The sequence below is a fragment of the Syngnathus leptorhynchus genome, chromosome 14 (genome assembly GCF_054491065.1).
Source record: "Syngnathus leptorhynchus isolate UIUO chromosome 14, UIUO_Slep, whole genome shotgun sequence".
Taxonomy (NCBI): Eukaryota; Metazoa; Chordata; class Actinopteri; order Syngnathiformes; family Syngnathidae; genus Syngnathus; species Syngnathus leptorhynchus.
In genome coordinates, this window is record NC_141208.1 from 9132584 (window position 1) to 9151647 (window position 19064).

General features: G+C 41.9%; 1 protein-coding gene across 2 annotated transcripts in view; it reads right to left on the reverse strand.

Annotated features, from left to right (window-relative positions):
• b4galt2 (UDP-Gal:betaGlcNAc beta 1,4- galactosyltransferase, polypeptide 2) overlaps positions 1 to 19064 on the reverse strand; it is a 51501-nt gene that overhangs the window by 8373 nt on the left and 24064 nt on the right. For both annotated transcript variants that reach the window (XM_085930879.1, XM_085930878.1), the window contains exons 3-5: positions 11601 to 11719; positions 11271 to 11387; positions 64 to 251 (exon numbers count right to left, since the gene is read on the reverse strand). In XM_085930879.1, the coding sequence (XP_085787005.1) occupies positions 64 to 251; positions 11271 to 11387; positions 11601 to 11719 (424 nt within the window). The remainder of the gene's footprint in view (positions 1 to 63; positions 252 to 11270; positions 11388 to 11600; positions 11720 to 19064) is intronic.

Consider the following 19064-nt stretch of genomic DNA (forward strand, 5'->3'; position numbering starts at 1 on the left):
GTGAGCAAGAAACATCGGATTTCATACAGTTCTACGTAAGGATCAAAAGGAAGTGTCTTTCACCTGAAGCCAAACTTGTCCATGGCGATGGCAAAGTGTCGAGGCTGCTCATAGCAGTGGTACAGGTTTCGGTCGTCCATGGGGATCAGGTCCACATCGCTAAAAATGAAGCAGTTGTAGTCGCCGTCCTTCAGTGCCTCTGCGTAGCCAACGTTCAGCAGCTTGGCGCGGTTGAATGTGTCCTCACCCAACTGTCAAAGGATGCAAATGTCCACCATTAAGTTCAGTAATATTTCATCCACCCATCCATTTTCTGAACCGCTTTGTCCCAACGGGGGTCGCGGGTGAGCTGGAGCCTATCCCAGCAGTCATCGGGCATTAGGCGGGGGACACCCTGAACTGTTTGCCAGCAAATCGCAGGGCACACAGAGTCGAACAACCATCCCCACTCGCACTCACACCTAGGGGCAATTTGGAGTGCTCATTAGGCCTACCAAGCATGTTTTTGGGATGGGGGAGGAAACCGGAGTGCCCGGAGAAAACCCACGCGGGCTCGGGGAGAACATGCAAACTCCACACAGGGAGGGCCGGAAGTGGAATCGAACCCGCACCCTCCTAACTGCGAGGCAGACGTGCTACCCAGTGCCGCCCTAGTAATAATTCAATTTTTTTTTTTATTTTAAGATTCTGCCCCGTTAATTTAGTCACTGCATTGTGCAAAGAATGTGTTAGCTTTTTCAACATAGTTACAATATAGCAACATCTCACCAAGCTATACTTCATTGCTACTTTATTGCCAACTCTGCAGCCATTGAGACAGATGATGTTGATTGATCTGTATGATTACTCTGTATGATCAGTTTAATTAGCAACCCGGTTAATAAGTATATAATCCTCACAGCCGGGAGGATTTACCGTGACGCCGGCGTTATTTACGCCCGGGTGTGCATAATCTATTTGCATCTGATCTGACATGGTTATGTGTCTAGTAAATAACAGATCTCAGTTTCCATGCGGTAAAATTATGACGCCGTGCCGTCATCGAGTTGTGCCAAGCAATTAAGGTGAAAGGTACAGGTTGAGCATGACTGCGCGACCATACACTGCTCAAAACAATTAAAGGAACAGGTTTTTTTTTATCAGGGTATGGCATGAATTCAATTACACTTTTCTGATAAGGTTTTGGTCAGGCACGTGGAAGAGGGGGTTGTTAATCACTTTCAGCTGCATTGGTGTTGATGGAATTAACAACAGGTACAATAGAGGGGCAACAACGAGATGGTCCCCAAAACAGGACTGGTTTTGCAGGTGGAGGCCATTTCAAGCTCCTCCCTCTTGATCTTTTTGAACTGTTTTTCCACAAGTGTTGGCTTTAGCAAGAGTCATTATCACGACTGGAAGCATGAGGCGATTTCTTAACCCTTCTGAAGTTGCGCAGATTGTCCAACTCCTCCAGGATGACATATCCATGCGTGCTGTTGCAAGAAGATTTGATGTGTCTCCCAGTACAATCTCCAGAGCATGGAGGAGATTCCAGGAGACAGGCAGTTACTCTAGGACAGCTGCACAGGGCTGTAGACGGTCCTCATCCCATCAGCAGGACCATTATCCGCTGCTTTGTGCAAGGAGGAACAGGTTGAACACTGCCCGAGCCCTACAGAATGACCTTCAGCAGGCTACTGGTGTGAATGTTTTTGCCCAAACAGTCAGAAACAGACTTCACGAGGGTGGCGTCAGGGCACGACGTCCTGTAGTGTGCCCTATGCTCACTACTCAGCACCGTGGAGCTCGATTGGTATTTGCCATAGAACACCAGAATTGGCAAGTCTGCCACTGGCGCCCTGTGCTTTTCACAGATGAGAGCAGGTTTACCCTGAGCACCTGTGATAGACGTGAAAGGGTCTGGAGAAGCCAAGGAGAGCGCTATGCTGCCTGCAACATCATTCAGCATGACCGGTTCGGTGGTGGGTCAGTGATGGTCTGGGGAGGCATTTCCATGGAGGGACGAACAGACCTCTACAGGCTACAGAACGGCAGTCTGACTGCCATTAGGTATCGGGATGAAATCCTTGCACCCATGGTCAGACCCTACGCTGGTGCAGTAGGTCATGGGTTCCTCCTGATCCACGACATTCCCGGCCTCATGTGGCAAGAGTATGCAGACAGTATCTGGGGGATGAAGGAATTGACACAATTGAAAGGCCCTCACGATCACCTGATCTAAACCCGATAGAACACCTTTGGGACATAAGGTTTCGGTCCATCAGACGCCGCCAGGTTGCTCGTTAGACTTTGCAGGAACTCACTGATGCCCTTAGACAGATCTGGGAGGACATCCCACAAGACACCATCCGTATTGCCGAAATTGAATTTAGGCTAAATGGACGAGCCTGCCACATCATTTTTTCACTTTGATTTTTGGGGTGTCTATATACCCTCTGTAGGCTGAAAACATTTATTTCCATCAAAAGATGTGGCATCCTTTTGTTCCTGAGACATTAGACTGTCCATATCAGTATAGATATCCAACTTTATTTTTTTCACCATTGAAATCTGATGTGTTTTCAAAGTGTTCCTTTAATTTTTTTGAGCAGTGTATATTGCGTCATGCTGCTACTCTGTATTTATTATCACCTAGTGGATCTGTGTTTGACCTCTGCTTAGATGCTGCGCCTGATCATGTTGTGCACAGTCCGCACAAAGTGTGTGCATAGTGTACAATGTATGCAACATCATAAGATATAACATTTAATGATTAATAAGAAACAATCAGCCTTTTTAATTCTCCTAACCTCTATGACAGCCAAATCTCGAGGTTATATGGCAGCTATTTTAGTAATCTCTAATCTTCCTCTTTGCAAAAAAAAGGACAACCCTAGTTTATTTATGAACTACAATAGCATTTGAATCAATTGCACTTTACCGTTTATGCCTCCCACCTTATTAATTAATCAGTTTTGCATGCATCTTGTATTTTATCTTACAGCTATAAAGTTGACAGAAATTAAAAACAAGCTTTAAGGCAACACAACAAAAAATGTATGTTTGCCATAAAACATTGGCAAGCCATTATATCACTGTACTAAAATTTCAAACTGTCACATAAATATTTAATGCTAGCGGAACGGCATTGCACTTAGTCATACATGACTGACTGACTATAATGTTGGGCATGTTTGCATATATACTGTATAGCGATGAGTGGTAAAATAACATGACAAAAAAAAACCTGGACCGTGTGCTCTTCATATAAACTTGTTCATCCGAACATTGCTTGGGACGCAGGAGGCTCATCAATGCTTGATTAGATATTGTAGCCAAGCATCAACCCACACACGCATGCACGCACACACATATCTAATTTAAAAGCTAGCAGTCTTCAATTGCTCTTGTCGTGCCATGTTTTGCACGGAGGAACGTGGCAGCGTTGGCGCAGGGCCAACATAACTAATTGCTGTACATAATGTGATGCACACAATCGCAAAGCGCAAGCGAGGAGGGCCAGTGGCCAATTCAATAAAGGCGCCTGCCGCCTTTGTGTACAAAGACCATAGCCTAATTTATCATAAGTAAATATGGATCGTACGCCGGTTGTCCAATACAAAACTGCTTGTAAATAATATAAAAATTAGATTATAATAACATAAATATAAATAAATCATTGCATTATTTGATGTTAATTTATAACTTTTAATAGTTAGCTTATTCATAAATGGACAATGATATTAGGTTTGACTTTTTTCCATTAGATTTAAGATAAATATTATAGCAGTATTTTTGGATGTTGATACATCCATAATAATCTATTTTATTTTCAATATACTTGCTGGATATCCAAACTGTAGTTATTTCAATTCGGATGGTAGACTTCAAAATATGCAATGGATGAATATATAAATAATCCCTCCATCCATCCATCCATCCATCCATCCATCCATCCATCCATCCATCCATCCATCCATCCATCCATCCATCCATCCATCCATCCATCCATCTTCTTCCGCTTATCCGGGGTCGGTTCACGGGGGCAGCAGCTTTAGGAGGGACTCCCAGACTTCCCTCTCCCCAGCCACTTCATCCAGCTCATCCCGGGGTATCCCAAGGCGTTCCCAGGCCAGCCGAGAGACATAGTCTCTCCAGCGCATCCTGGGTCGTCCCCGGGGTCTCCTACCGGTGGGACATCTTGGGAGCCCAAGATCAGGGGATGCTTTGAGAATAATTGGGGTCTTCTGAGCCGTGCTTTGTCTGGCCCCTCACCTAGGACCCTTTTGCCATGGGTGACCCTACCAGGGGCATGAAGCCCCGGACAAAATGGCTCCTAGGATCATAGGGGCACGCAAACCCCTCCACCTCAATAAGATGACGACTCACGAAGGGGATAAAGAATATAATAATAATAAGGTATGGTAATAAATAAATAAATAAATAAGTAAATAAATAAATAAATAAATAATAAGGAAAAAAACATTTTATTCCAGCAAGCAGGAATGAGAGTGTATATCAAATGGGAAGTGTGTCAGAAAGCAAGTAAACGTAAGCGTGACGGAAAAGACCGAAGGGGGAGGACAGAAAGCTGACAAATGTTGACTAACGTTGCCGCAAAAAGACATGACAAGGAAGGTTGGCGGTGCCCTGCGGTGTTGGGGATGAAGCTGGGGGTAGGGAGGGAGGGATTCCACGTGTCAGTCAAAGAGAAACAGCCGACTCATGCAGAAAGAGACAAACAGTAGATGTATACTAGTAGCCTGTATACTCAGAGCTGCCACCTGACATCAGACACTCAAGAGTCATGAAAGGAGGAGACAAACAGATGGTTTCCATAGCTGCGGTACTTTTGACCTGCCGTGCAGCGACTGGGCTCAAAATTCACACACATGCACAGACGCACGCACACACACAAAAACAAACGATGTAAATGTAATGGAAAGAATAAAATCTGATAAAAATTCAAAATTATTCAAACATTTTTTAAGAGGAGGTGAAGTAAAACATTTGCTTTCCAATAATTTTGCTTTACATTCCTGCACTATTCTAGAGACAGTAATTGGACTAAAATCATGTTTGTGGAATATGATTGGAAAAAAAAAAATCTATATATCTCTGGGGGCGGCAATTTTACCTCCTACTGCAACTTGTCGACAGAAAATGAAAGCGTGTGAACTTCACCAGCAAACAGGTGAGCCTTGATTGGTCATTACCTACTTTTGCTAAACATTGCACATGCATGTACAGTAAGCACATCATCACTCTAGCAAATAATGACCCCCACACATGAGAAATACTTTAGAATTGTAGCTCAATGTTTTTTCCTTTTTCTTTCCCCTTGCGGTGGACAGAATTGTCTTTTTTTTTTTACTCCCTTCTCCTTATTATGTGAGGAAACACACATGCAGACACACGAACACATGAGCAGTCTGGGTTTCACACCGCAGGCCTCTCAGACCTGCTGCAGCTCGATACAGTGAGGTGACTCATCCCTCCTCATTTCCCATCACGACCAATATGGGACACCATCTGCCTCACGCCTTAATGTTGGAGCCTTTTCCAATCTCGCCGTCACTTTGAGATATTGCCTCTGTGTGTGTGCATGCGGATTGTGTATGTGTCTGAAATATGTGCAGGGTGAGACTGGGTAAAGTTGCAAAACTTCCTTTTCAAAGATGTATATGTGTCTGTGTTGATTGCTAGCAGGTTCCGCTGGTGTCATTTTGTGCCTGGCTGGCTCAGATGGCATAGCTGGAGGGTTGTGATGATATATTACCATTACAGTAAGAGCATTACTTAATGCTGAATCTATAAACATTACACAGAATATTATTTCAATGTCTTCTGATAAACAGCACATATTTAATTGAGAGAGTGAGAGAGAGAGAGAGAGAGAGAGAGAGAGAGAGAGAGAGAGAGAGAGAGAGAGAGAGAGAGAGAGAGAGAGAGAGAGAGAGAGAGAGACAGACAGACAGACAGACAGACAGACAGACAGACAGAGACAGAATCTATACATCGCTTCAATCTGGGATTACATTTTTGCCATTATTCTTGATCCTTGGAGAATGTAATCAGGCATTTCTGATTCCATTCTTGAAGTGGGAGCAAGCGGTGCCCATTTAATTGTCCCATCGTGGGGATCTACAGAAGAAGAGTACGAGGACATAATCATCGTCGACCTCCGAGGAGGATTTGGTAATTAGCATGTTGCCCGGGCAGCCAGGGAGTTGTCAAAGTTTTGGCAAACATGCTCGCAGCAAAACATGCCGTGAATTCAAATTGGCTGGCCTAATTAACATTTTATCCTCCATCCCAGAGTGGACCGACAAATGGCAAGCGACGGCGATCAATCGGGACGTCAACGAGGGGTTGAATAGTCCAACATTATTCCACGTGCACTTTTACTGCCTTGAAATGAATCCCCTCCTTGGTAAATTATGTGCCGTTACGCCGACGAGGGAAGGCCACAAGGCTCGTGAACGAAGGCAAGTTGAAGGACGCCGTTTAGCGAGAATATGGCAGGCGATATGAAGCATGCGTGGGATGGTTAAATTTTACATAACAAAAACAACTTTTATGATTAATAAATGATCAAAACACTCAAATATGTTTTAATTGTCAGTGAAGTCGATAAACTATTTGCTGTCTTTGTGATTTAAAATATCTTTGGGATCTCGTCTTTTTGCTGACATCTACATGACGTAGCATAGTAGCGCTTAACAATGCAAGCAAGCTGTGTAATTAGCCTCCTGCTGGAAACACAGCAGATGCGGAACATAATGTTCAGACAGAAAGGCCCACACAGCGGCGACAGTAATTGTTGTTATGACAATCTCACATTTTATAGCGGCTACATATAATTATGAAGGATGAGCTGCTGTGATGGTAGATTAAAAATGGCATAAAAAGATCCCATCCTTCCTTTGTAGAGACAAAATTAACTGACAATACAATATAAACCAAGAGTGATGATTAACACGGGCGTGAAGTAATGTAATATTGTAATGTCAAAAAAATAATTAAACCAACGATACTCATTATGTTCACCTTAAAAAATCGGTTTTGAGATATATAATGAGGATGATGCTCGTAATTTTGCAACATAACACAGCGGGCCTTGTTTTGGGTCAGCATTAGCCTAAAAGCTAAGTCGCTAATCTATTTCAACACATTAGAGTTTTTTAGCTGTGTGATATAATTTAGTTACACTTCACAACAGTAGGGGTAGTTATTTCCTATCCCCATCAACACCATTTTGAAATGATCACAATGCTATTTGGCCACATTAAAGGGTGCAGTGAAAAAAGCTTGGCAATTTAACATTTCCCTTCTGTCGAGGAAACTTGCTTCTTTGGAGAATTTCCACATAGGAGTTCTGGAATTCGCCTAGAATCGCAGCTTCCAAGCAACATGGCCGACCTCCTGTTCAATTACAGACATGGTCCTTCAGCCACAAAACAATCATCCAGCCTTACGGCTTTGAGTAACTAAGCTAATCAAGCTCGTGGGAGCGATTAATGTCAAAAAATGAACCACAGCAGTGGACCTCTATCAGTCTTATCTGACCGGCCTTAAGGAACAGCTCCAAGATGACCTAACGCAAAAACCGCAGTGAGTTTTGGCATTTCACAACCATGACTCTAATGGAGATGATGGGAATTATCCTGCAGGGATGAAGTTCAGTCAACTGACCAATGTCTGGGCTTGAACTCCAGCTGTTAGAAGCAACACTGGAGCAATGCCAATGCAGGGAAAAGACCAAAGGGCTAAGCTGCAGGTGTGGGAAAACAAAAAACCGGAGCTGAAACTTGCCAGTAACATTACGAGGGACGCACAGCATTCTGTATCCCGATTTACTTCCACCATCCATCTTACACAGCTTTATCTTTCCACTGCTCCCTCATTTTCCTGCTGCTTACGACAATATAAAACTGAAATGGCGCTACTTAATGTTGGAATGTAACAGCACACGAATAAGGCCTTGAAGAGAATTTCTGTCGTATGGGCATATTTCCTGCTTGGATGGCTTTTCAAGCAAAAAAAATAACACTCTGGTCAGCACAGCAGGGTCACAGGTTGATTACCACAGAAAGCATTCAGCACACAAAACTACACTTAAATGCTCATTTTTTGCTCTCTCCACCACACATTGTTATTATTTCAATAAAAGCTTTGCAGCGTATGGACATGATTAATTTAGGCGCTTGGAGAGCTTTATAGCTGTCACGGCCGTAGTCGCTGAATGTTTGCCCGTGGCCAAAGCGGAACATTTGTTAAATTTTACTGCACAACATAAATCATGTTTTGTAAGGACTAATTGCTTGTTCTCAGTAAGACGGCCATTCAACCAAACATTTTTCCCTCCCCAATCAAAGTGCATACAAACAAGCTTATATTTAGATTTATTAAACTCCCACTTGAGAGATCTTGTAAGACTCTTCAGCGACTTCCACACAATTGTTCACTTTCTATTTTCTTTATACTATATCAAGACATTCAAAGCACACCTTCTAAATTGATATGAATTATTCCCAAAGACGATATTTAAAAAGATGGGTTGTTTTGTATCGCAGTTGATATCATTGTGCTCTAAAGTTATTGCAAGATGACTAGGCTAGATAAAACAAGCTCAAGGTCAAGGATGTTCTTATCAAATTACCTTGCCGCATTATTGAACACATCCAAATCCATCATCTGCGCCTTGGTTTGAAAAAGCAATGCCTTTGACTGTGTTATGAATCGGTGTACGCATATTACATTTTGAAAGCTCGTCACTGAAATACTCTCTCACAGTTATTACCGTTCTCGCCAGTGTACCTCTGGGTAGTGCTAACAGGTAGCATTAGTGGTGGAACTGAAATATTTGTTTGCCTCATAGTTAACTATGCACTAGCTAGTATCAGCAATGTCACTGAAATACTTTATCACACAGTAAACTATACACTGGCCAAAGCACCTGTGGTGTGTGCAAGCATCAACGAACAGCTGACGTTTGCACTGAAATACAACTTTTCACAGCTAACAATAATCCAACCCATCAACTTGTAGTCAGCGCCAACAGCTAATATTAATGTTGGCACTCTTGAATTTTGTTTTACAGGTAGCAACAAGACAACTAATCTGCCTCATGCTAGCATTGTCAGCTAACAATAGCAATAGGACTGAAATATTAAGTTAACATCTTAGCCAATCGAATGGACGCTAGGGTTAGCTGGTAACATTAGCAGCACAGGAATAACTCATCTCACAGGTAACCCATATAACCATCTCGCAGATAATGATGGGCTGGTAGATCTATCTTTCAGATCCCACAAATGACAAGCTAGTCACCGAACCACTGTCAATCAGCTAAATAACTGCTAACTGCTCAACAAGGACGCTCACTTGTGCTGACTCAAAAGATTGTGTCTGAGGAGATGACACTCTTTCATTAAGCAGAGAAAATGAAGGGCACATGATGTCCCCAATTATCCCCAGCTTGCTTTGGAATCACATTTCAAAGCCTTCAGGAGGGAATGGCAATAAGCTGGCGACCTTTAATTCTGAGGCAATTACGATTAACATTATTTTTTCTTCTGCTCGTCACAGTGTGTTTTAGAAAATGATCCCTGTTGGTAATCTTAAAAACTGCTGACAACACATCCTTTTTTTTTTTTTTTCAAATTTTCATATTACAGTCCTCGGTTGAAAAATTAAATGCAGAGAGAAGGAAACCATGAGCCACAACACAAATAATGATATAATGTATGGGACGCATGCTACGGGATATAAAGAACAAAAATTCCACCATGTTCTTTCTCTCCGAGGGGGATAAACAGAAAGCGGAGGATCAATACCTTCTTCTATGGTGAACTGCACAAATGCACCAATTTTCTTCCCAAACATTTGTTCAACATGTAATTATCACTGAGTGTGGTTGTGAATAGCAAGTAGAGAAGAAAAATAATGACTGTCATAATAAAAAGGCTTTGCTTTCATTTAATTGTATGAAAAATATGCTAAGAGCAAATGGGGAAGATAATCCAGAGCATGATTTGAAACTGATATTCTGTTAGTTTTATGTCATTTGTACAATTCTCTCACCCTTAAGCACCTTTATTAGGATCAACAATTATCATCATCTTACAATGATGCACCAGTTATCGGCCATTTTTATTTTTTTTCCAAGACCATGTTGTGTTTTTCAGGCTCCAATGTTTGAACGCGAAGCATTCTAACTTCACAAGTACACAGCTGTTCCAATTACAAAGAAACTAGCATTTTTAGGATGCACATACTCAAGTCTGTTAACAGCAAAATTGTACTTGCCAAGTTTACGAGACGTATGCTGCACTGATTCCCCGATAAATCGATGCAATAATCGATAGGACAATCAATTTAAAAAATGTTTGTTTGTGATAGCCCTGAATTCTTTACTAATCAAAGAGTACAAGTGAATTTCACACCTGAGTGTCATTCAGCCACAGAGTCATAATGATGAATATAAATCTATGAAGTCCGGATCAAAGTAAAGCTACCATCTAACAGAGGTTGGATCTTTCTCACCCGTTGCACTCTGCTTCTGGGCTCTTTTCCGTTTCACATGATGAAATGACGGCCAAACAAACAAACTCAGGTGAAGTCAGCCCCTCTGCAATACTTTCATGTAACTTTGCCAAAATTTCCACACAAATACAATAGAACACTTTATCTCCCAGTTCACATGTTTCCGATTGAACAAACAACTAGAAGAGTAACAACCTTTGAGGAGACAATAAACCCTGCTGGCATTGAAGAGACCATTTGGCACATCGACAGCGTTTGGGGGGGGTGAACAGCAGCGTATCGAGAGCAGACACAGCGGGGCAAGCGGAACCAAAAAGGTCCATTCTGCAGGGAAGTGATTAAAGGCGTAGCGCAACGGCTTGGCCAGGAGAGCACGACCACAGTAGTAATCATCACCCGGACAACTTGGCTCACAAGCATGTTTATATCAGTTTCATCTTTTTCCCCCAGCACTAAAATTCACAATTTTTGTATCTTTCAACTTTTAAAGTTTTATCACATAAATTAAAAAAGAAAATCCCACAGACTATAGATAGCAAGAAAAAAAACAACAACGTGTCAACAGGGCAGGCGGAACCAAAAGGTTTGCTCCACGTTGGGGGTGATGAAGAGGAACAGAGAGCAAAAATAGCTCAGATGGAGAAAGTACAATTTAAGACTAAAACACGCACACACATCATTACTAACAATGTAAGAATGTCACGATAGAGGTCAGTCTTGAGGAGTGTGGTGCTTCCTACCTGATTGATGATGTAGATTCCATAGTCAATCCTCTGACGTCTCAGAATGGGGTGGAGGTAGTGAAGCCAATACTTCAGGTGGTTTTCCCGGTGACGGAACGGGATGATGATAGCCACCTTGAGCACGGGACACACATTTAAGGACTTTATAGGATACAGATTTTAAAGGCAACTGTATCTTCTATCGTCTATATCCAAGGTTTAAACTCTGTTGCTAATCAAAACAGCAGCATCTACCAATTTTCCATTCTGCACAGATGACGTCTTGAACAATGAAAAAGAATGCCATTTTGTTGGTAATTTTTCTTAAAGGATGCCGAAAACACGAACCTTCCATCGAGGCCGACAGTCAGGGGGCGTGTAGCGGCCTCCCTCCGTCACGTTGGGGTTCTCTCGCTGCACACGCTCCATCGTCATCTGGGAGCTGAACTCGATCAACAGGCGGCCCACTGAGGACAAAGACAGAGGGAGGGAGTGAGGTTCAATAATGAGAATAACAAATAGGAGGATGGCTTAATGAGCGGCGGCCAGATTCGAAATCTTCAAAGTAACATTCTCCGCGTATCAAAACATCTCGGCACGAATAATGGCTGGCTTTAGAACACACATTCCAAGAAAATCTTCTTTGATGTCAGCGCGTCTTAAGTTTGTTAATTACGTGACGATGAAGTCAAACCATATGTTATTTTGCGTAGATGTATTTGAGGCTTCAAGATACAAGTAATTCATTGAAAAGAACAACCTGGAGCCAGATAATACGTCACAGCATATCGTAAAAAATGCCAAATACGCCCCCAAGTGGCTTACAGTCAAGTAAAGAAGGTGGCAAATCCATTCAGTGGTAGTGCCAGAAATCAAAATCACACAGTCGAACATATGGGAAAATGAAACGGAGCATTTCATGATGTATTTAAAAGTAAGGCGAGTGGAAAGACAATATAATAAAGGCAGTAACAGCCATTTTCCTTTGGGGCTCTTTCTTGCATGCTGCGTTGATGGGCTTATGCATTAAAGCAGTTAAGTGCACACATGAGCAAGAGTTAATATAATCCACTTATTGACAAGTTTGCCTCGCAAGACCTTGGCCAATCAACACACCGGAACGACCCGAAGAGTCATCGACCCTAACCGGGTTACATGTTCTCAATGTAAAGACTCCCAACTGCCCTCTTCACTGGCCACTTTCTTTCTGTCATTAGTTTTAATGATATCCTTGAAAATCTTTAAAAGAAAAGCACCCGGACTAGTGGTGGCAATTATCAAGCCATCCATTAGCCCTACAGGGCGTGACAATTGATCTTAGTTGAAAATAATGCAAGGTGGCCAATAGCCAAGGTGACGTGGTCAAGAAAATTAGATTCAAGAGGAGACTCGGGGCAGCAAGAAAAGGAGGCACTGCAGCTATGTGGAGACTAAGGAGCACAATGCACACACATTTTTCTCTCTGGCTCTCATCCAGACAGAGGCCAAGGGTCCCAAACTCAATTGCATTGACAATGCTCTTTAAAATCCCACAGAAGGCTTGGAAGCGTTTGGCTCGTCACTTCGAATAGACGGGAGGCGGAAAGAGACTTGGAGCTGCCGTTGCCGATTAACGAGCAGCCTGTCGTGACATCTCTGCGGTCAGATGGCGTGAGAGGAGGATGCGGCGGGTACACGGTGTCAGGACTCTTCGGGGAGGATCAACGCGCTTTGGTTCAAGTGAAAATCTCACACATGATGGAGTGTGTTAAACTGGCAAAGGATTTCAAGGCGAATGTTAGAGAGGCACTTGATTGACACGAGGAGGACGCAGGGTTATGTAAGGATGGCCATTATTCGGATAGCCTTCAAAATCGGCAGCCTTCATGCTCGCTCGCTTGTAAATAAAAATAAATCCGGCTATATAATACGTGAGAAACAAAAGTTATATTTCCAAATAAAATTATAAAATATAACAGGGTACAGTCCCTTTCAAAAGTATTGGAACAAGATCAATTGTTTTTGCCGAGTTCTAAAGACATTTGGACTTCAGATCAAAAGATGAAAATAGGATAATATTGAACATCCCTACTTAAAACGTTACCTTCCATGCTAAAATCCAACGATAAATGGGAAAGATGAATTATTTATTGATTTGGTTCAATCTGAACTGAGCCTATTAAATCCTCGATTGATGTTGTAGATGTTATTTAATGGGCAAGTATGCAATCCTTATTATACAGTACAATAGTTCCTTTCTTTGCCATTTTTTGCAGTCTTCCACGCTCGTCTTTGATTTTCCAATGCGGCTCTCACGGCCTTCTTTGAATCATTAGTGGATGCCCGCACGAACTAGATGTGAGGATTAGTGGCATCCAAGAATCTTCTGTGCACGTGCTCGTGCAGTCACGACACCCCTAAGTGTGTGTGCATATGTATTTGTGTGTGCAGGAGCTGCAATAAGAGATAAAGGGTTAAGTGTGGCATTGCTTTTGCTGCCCACAAACAGCAAAGGACAAAAGGGGGCCGCATTCAATAACAGCTGATAAGAGCCTTGCCTTCTTTTGTGTTGTGTAGTCGTGTACGTCTTATCTGAATGTGCAAAGCCGCAAGGGCCGTTATTGTCTTATTTTGATGCATTTTGAAGTCTTCTTGTCACTTTTTGTACTGAGCAGCCAGCAGCTGTTTCTTATTCTTTGCTATCATTACACTTTTGGAATACTTTTTTTTCTGTGGTGATTATTACTTACAAAGCCAACAAAAAATATTAATGCAGCAAAGCCATCAGCCCCCCCAATTTTTTTTTTTTAATCAAAGCTGCCCCCCCCCCCCAAAAAAAAAAAAAACCATTAAAAAATGTCCAAAGTAATACTTGGGCCCATTTCCTCTGTGCTTGGTTTAACAAACAAGCGAGTCTAAAAGCTCTTAATGACGTGAATTCATCTGAAGAGTATGTTTGATGATGTACGGCGAAAGCGGCAGCGGGCACAAAAATGAATGGAGAAAGCGTGTAAGGTGGCCGGAGGAAGCGGGGGAGGGCGTGAAGGAAAGGAAGAAAGACGAGAAGGAGTGCTACTTTGAGATACACCCGCGAATGAAAAGGCACGACCGACGCAGCCATAGCGACGCTCTCAAGAAGGAAAAAAGGGTTGATGGTAATTGTTGGTTTGCTTTGTTGCCACACATTAAATAAGGCGGACAATGTCTGTTGTCTTTCCTAAACAGCAGCAGTTGTGTGAGATGACCTGACACTAAAATTAACACCAAAAAAAATTAAGTCTCATTTTCTGAGTCAAAGTTTCACACAAAGGGACATAAGGTTGTTGTGATTTTTGATTTTAAGACCTTGGGACATCCCTGTACTGACACAATGACTGTATTATCATTGCTTTATTAGCTTGGACTGAAATGATTCCAAGTCATCGAGGAACAGCAGGCACAGTAAAGCACGGCCTTATCTCAGCCTTGTGTTGAATGGCTAAATGCACACACGTTGTTCGTCAACACACAAAGCAGCAAAGATTTACACACACACACACACACACACACACACACACACACACACACACACACACACACACACACACACACACACACACACAAAAAGCAGCCAACCTTGCTGCATGCTTGTTTGAAAAACAGCAAAATCACTCTGCACTTCAAGCACGTCCGCCTCACTCTAGTGCGGCTGACATCTGAACTCTCGGGAGGGAGGCTGTCCAAGAAGGGGTTCTTTTTGCACCAGCGTACACATCAAGGACCACGGTCAACGTCGCTCGTCTTCATCTGACTTTTCTTTAATCTCCTTTTCCTCCTTCATTCCCGCCTTTAGGTGTCGTCTCTCCTGTCACTATCAAAAGAGGCTGGTATACATCCACTTGAGGAAAAGCTTACTTTTGCACAACCAGGCCACAACATTAGTTACACTGAAACAATTACAGCTTCCAAATAAGCTCACCATTGATTTGGAATGGCATCATTCGGAACCAATTTGCATGAAATAGCCATAGTCAAAAATCCAATGGGATTTGCTAAACAGGATGGGAGGGGGAGTATTGTTATTTTCCTCACATACTAAAGAAAGGGATATATACTCACCAAGGAAAAATAAAAAAGTTGTATAATTCTTGAACAGGCCTCCCAGTGAGAAAGTAATTAGAGTATGCGCTGCATAAATGATACAGTGAGCGCTAAGTGACCTTCCTGGTGGGGGTAAGAAGCACAAAGGCTAATGGGTTTAAATATGAGACGGCAGGGCTCACTTCCTTCCTAACGGCAGCGCTGAAATCTATAATTTGGGTGGAGGATGACATAGAAGAAATGATAGTTGGAAATAACTGGACACTAAATGGACAAACCTTTCCATTGGAGTTTTACACTGTGTGGGGGTGGAGTCCTAACGTGAATAGCGACAAACAAAAAAGCAAGAGTTATCAACGGCTACTGTACCACAAATTTGAGTCCCAAAATAGTTCGATATCATTTCAAAGGTCATTTTACATTGTCCTTAAATTTCCCTCCCATACAAAGCTTGTCTCTCAAATTTACTCAACTACTTCCTTGAGTCTAATTCCTATTCATACAAGAATTTGGTACCATCTTGTGGCATGTTAATACATTACCTTCTAATATTGCCAATCCTCATTTGGTGAATAAGATATTATTATGAATGAATAAAGATTCAAAACAATCCAAGTTAAAACTTGTTTTCCCATACCAATGATTAAGGTCATTTAAACGTTTTTAAAATCCTGTTTAATATAAATAATAGTCATGCACTGGACACGCTTTTTGTAATTTAATTTTGAAATATCTAACTCTTTTCTCTCTAATAGATTTTAAGTGAGACTTTAACTATGCAAAGCATACATCTTGTGTTTGAACTGTGCTATCTAAATAAATGTGCCTTGCCTAGGGCTGAAAAATTAATCAAATTCAAATCCACATTGTAGTCAAATGCAACTATCAAATCACAAAGAATGCAAATCTTGAAGAAGAAGAAAAAGTGCTTTGATTATGTATTTGGGAGAAAACATTTCATTCTTTTAAAAGAAAACCCAATTGGAGTCGGTGAAAATTAATTAAATGGACATTCAAAGGCCTTCAGGCAAAGAAACTTGAGTCTGCCACATCCGTTGTGCCTTTCAATTAAAAACTGTCAACAAAAGGTAAAAAAAAAGGTGGGACAAACAATCAAGGGAATGAAAAACAGACCGTGGGAGCTATCACAACACCTTTCCAAAGTTCAATTACACGAGCACTCATTCATAAAATATAATTGCTCAAAAATCCTGCAATCCCATACTGAATACAGAAGTGTGTGTGATGTATGAAATAAAATAAAGAACTAATCTACATGCAGATACACAGATAAGAACGTGATGAGAACTCTGCTGGAAATAAAGTGTCTCCTCCATAATGAAGATGGCTCAAGTCTTTGGGGGAATAATTCATGTGGATTAATTATAATAGTGCTGATCATGACAATGGACAAAGAGTAATTGCACGTCGGCTGTGGGCGACCATTTTACACTGTTGCTGTCTAGCAACAATTAAAAACGCTGATGGGACTGTCTCCATTATTTTTTTGTAGCTTTTAAAGGCAAGTTTGCTAACATAAGTTTTATTTGAGGGGAAAAAGATCATTTCCACAACAGACACTTCAAGTGGTATTTGATTATTAATATGAGGCCTGGAAATGGATTTTCATTTTACTGAATGGATTTGAATGAGTTTGTAACGCAGAATACCTGATTGGTTTGATTTGCATTTGTGAAAGCACTGCATAAATGAAAAATTAGTTGAGTTGAGGTACTAATTGACATGCGAGCGTTTATTAGTTCTCTTATGTAACTTTACAGTACCATGCAGCAAGTACCATGTAGTGTGTCTGTCGCTCAAATGGTAACAGACTGTAGCTATCCGGCTAACAAGCTAATTAGCAAGCAAAAGCTGGCGGTTGAGTGTCACGACTCGACACTTGCACTTTTTATTGCGTTTATGCCATCAGAGACCAGTGCTGAGCAAATCTGGAAGTTGGCTGAAGGTTTCTGAAAGCAGGCATACAAGCTATACACACACACGCACACACGCACACGCACACACACGCCCACGCACACACACACACACACACACACACACACACACACACACACACACACACACACACACACACACACACACACACACACACACACACACACACACACACAAAAGCTCAACTGGGAGCTGATTAAACTGATGTAACAAACTGCACTTTTGCCTCCCCGTTGGGTTGAAAGCTCCCGACAAGCGAGTCTATCTGACTCCGACGACACCGCGGCCATTTATTTCTACTTTGCTGCCGCTCTTAAGGTCCCGGAAGGAGGCAGGGAGAGGAGGATGGTTTGAAAGGTTGAAAAATAGATCGCTCAGGGAGGACATCGAGTGAGAGATGAGGCAAAGTTGAGACCGGAGAGAGAGGCAACAGGAGAGAGGAGATCATCGGTATTGATCCGAAAGTCTGCTCTCTTATACTACACTGTGTTGCAGAAAACTGGAAAATCTGACATTTCTGACATGGGACTACAAAATGTACACTATAGCTGACCTATAAGACCAAAACATTAATATTGCGTGATTGCTTATTTTTAATGGCTTGATTTATTTTTGCATAAATCAATCAATCACGTGACAGTGATTCTACATTGCAATATCTGAAATGTGTCTTCTGCAAAGCTTCAAATGTTTGCTTGGTCTCAGATAAAGGACACAATCTCATCAAAGAATATCGTCAATATGCTGATTTCTTTCATGCTGTCTATATATACTTGGTCATTCATCTTGGATTCTCAGTAAAACAAAACTAAGTCAACTGAATAAAACATGTCTCGTGGTTGCACAGAAGTAGGAAAATCTGAATGTGATGCATCACATTTGCTGACAGGGCTGATATTTAAAATGCCAAAAATAAATCACTCTATGTCCCGTAAAACCTCACAGTGGCACCTTTGTGGTTTGTCATGGAGACTCTTGAAGATCAGCCTGTCTGGAAAAAGGAGGCGGTTTTCGGGTATTGTGGGGGGGAGAGACATTGTCTTAAAAATAGAATGACAGAAGCGAGATGAAGGTCAATTCAGCATCTCGAGACAACAATGCTTAACTACTGAAACAAAGAACAAAAGCTAATGTGACAGAGTGGATGGATGGTTGGGGATGAATGAATGAATGGATGGATGGATGGATGGATGGATGGATGGATGGATGGATGGATGGATGGATGGATGGATGGATGGATGGGTGGGTGAAAGCCAGTAGACAGAATGAAAAGATGGAAGATTGATCAGGATGGATGGATGGATGGATGGATGGATGGATGGATGGATGGATGGATGGATGGATGGATGGATGGATGGATGGATGGATGGATGGATGGATGGATGGATGGATGGATGGATGGATGGGTGGGTGAAAGCCAGTAGACAGAATGAAAAGATGGAAGATTGATCAGGATGGATGGATGGATGGATGGATGGATGGATGGATGGATGGATGGATGGATGGATGGATGGATGGATGGATGGATGGATGGATGGATGGATGGATGGATGGATGGATGGATGGTGGATAAGTAAGATACATGAGTGTACACAAGTTTGGGTTGAATGGTTGAATGGACGGACAGACAGACAGGTTTGACATAAGTATGATGTATGGATGGTGTATGGCTATGTGAGTGAATGAGTTCGCTGGATGAGGCGCAGATGAAAAGACTGGCAAGAACCTGTGTGGATGATGATGGATGATAGATTAAGTGCCACAAAAAAAACTACAATAATAAAGTGCAAGAATTTG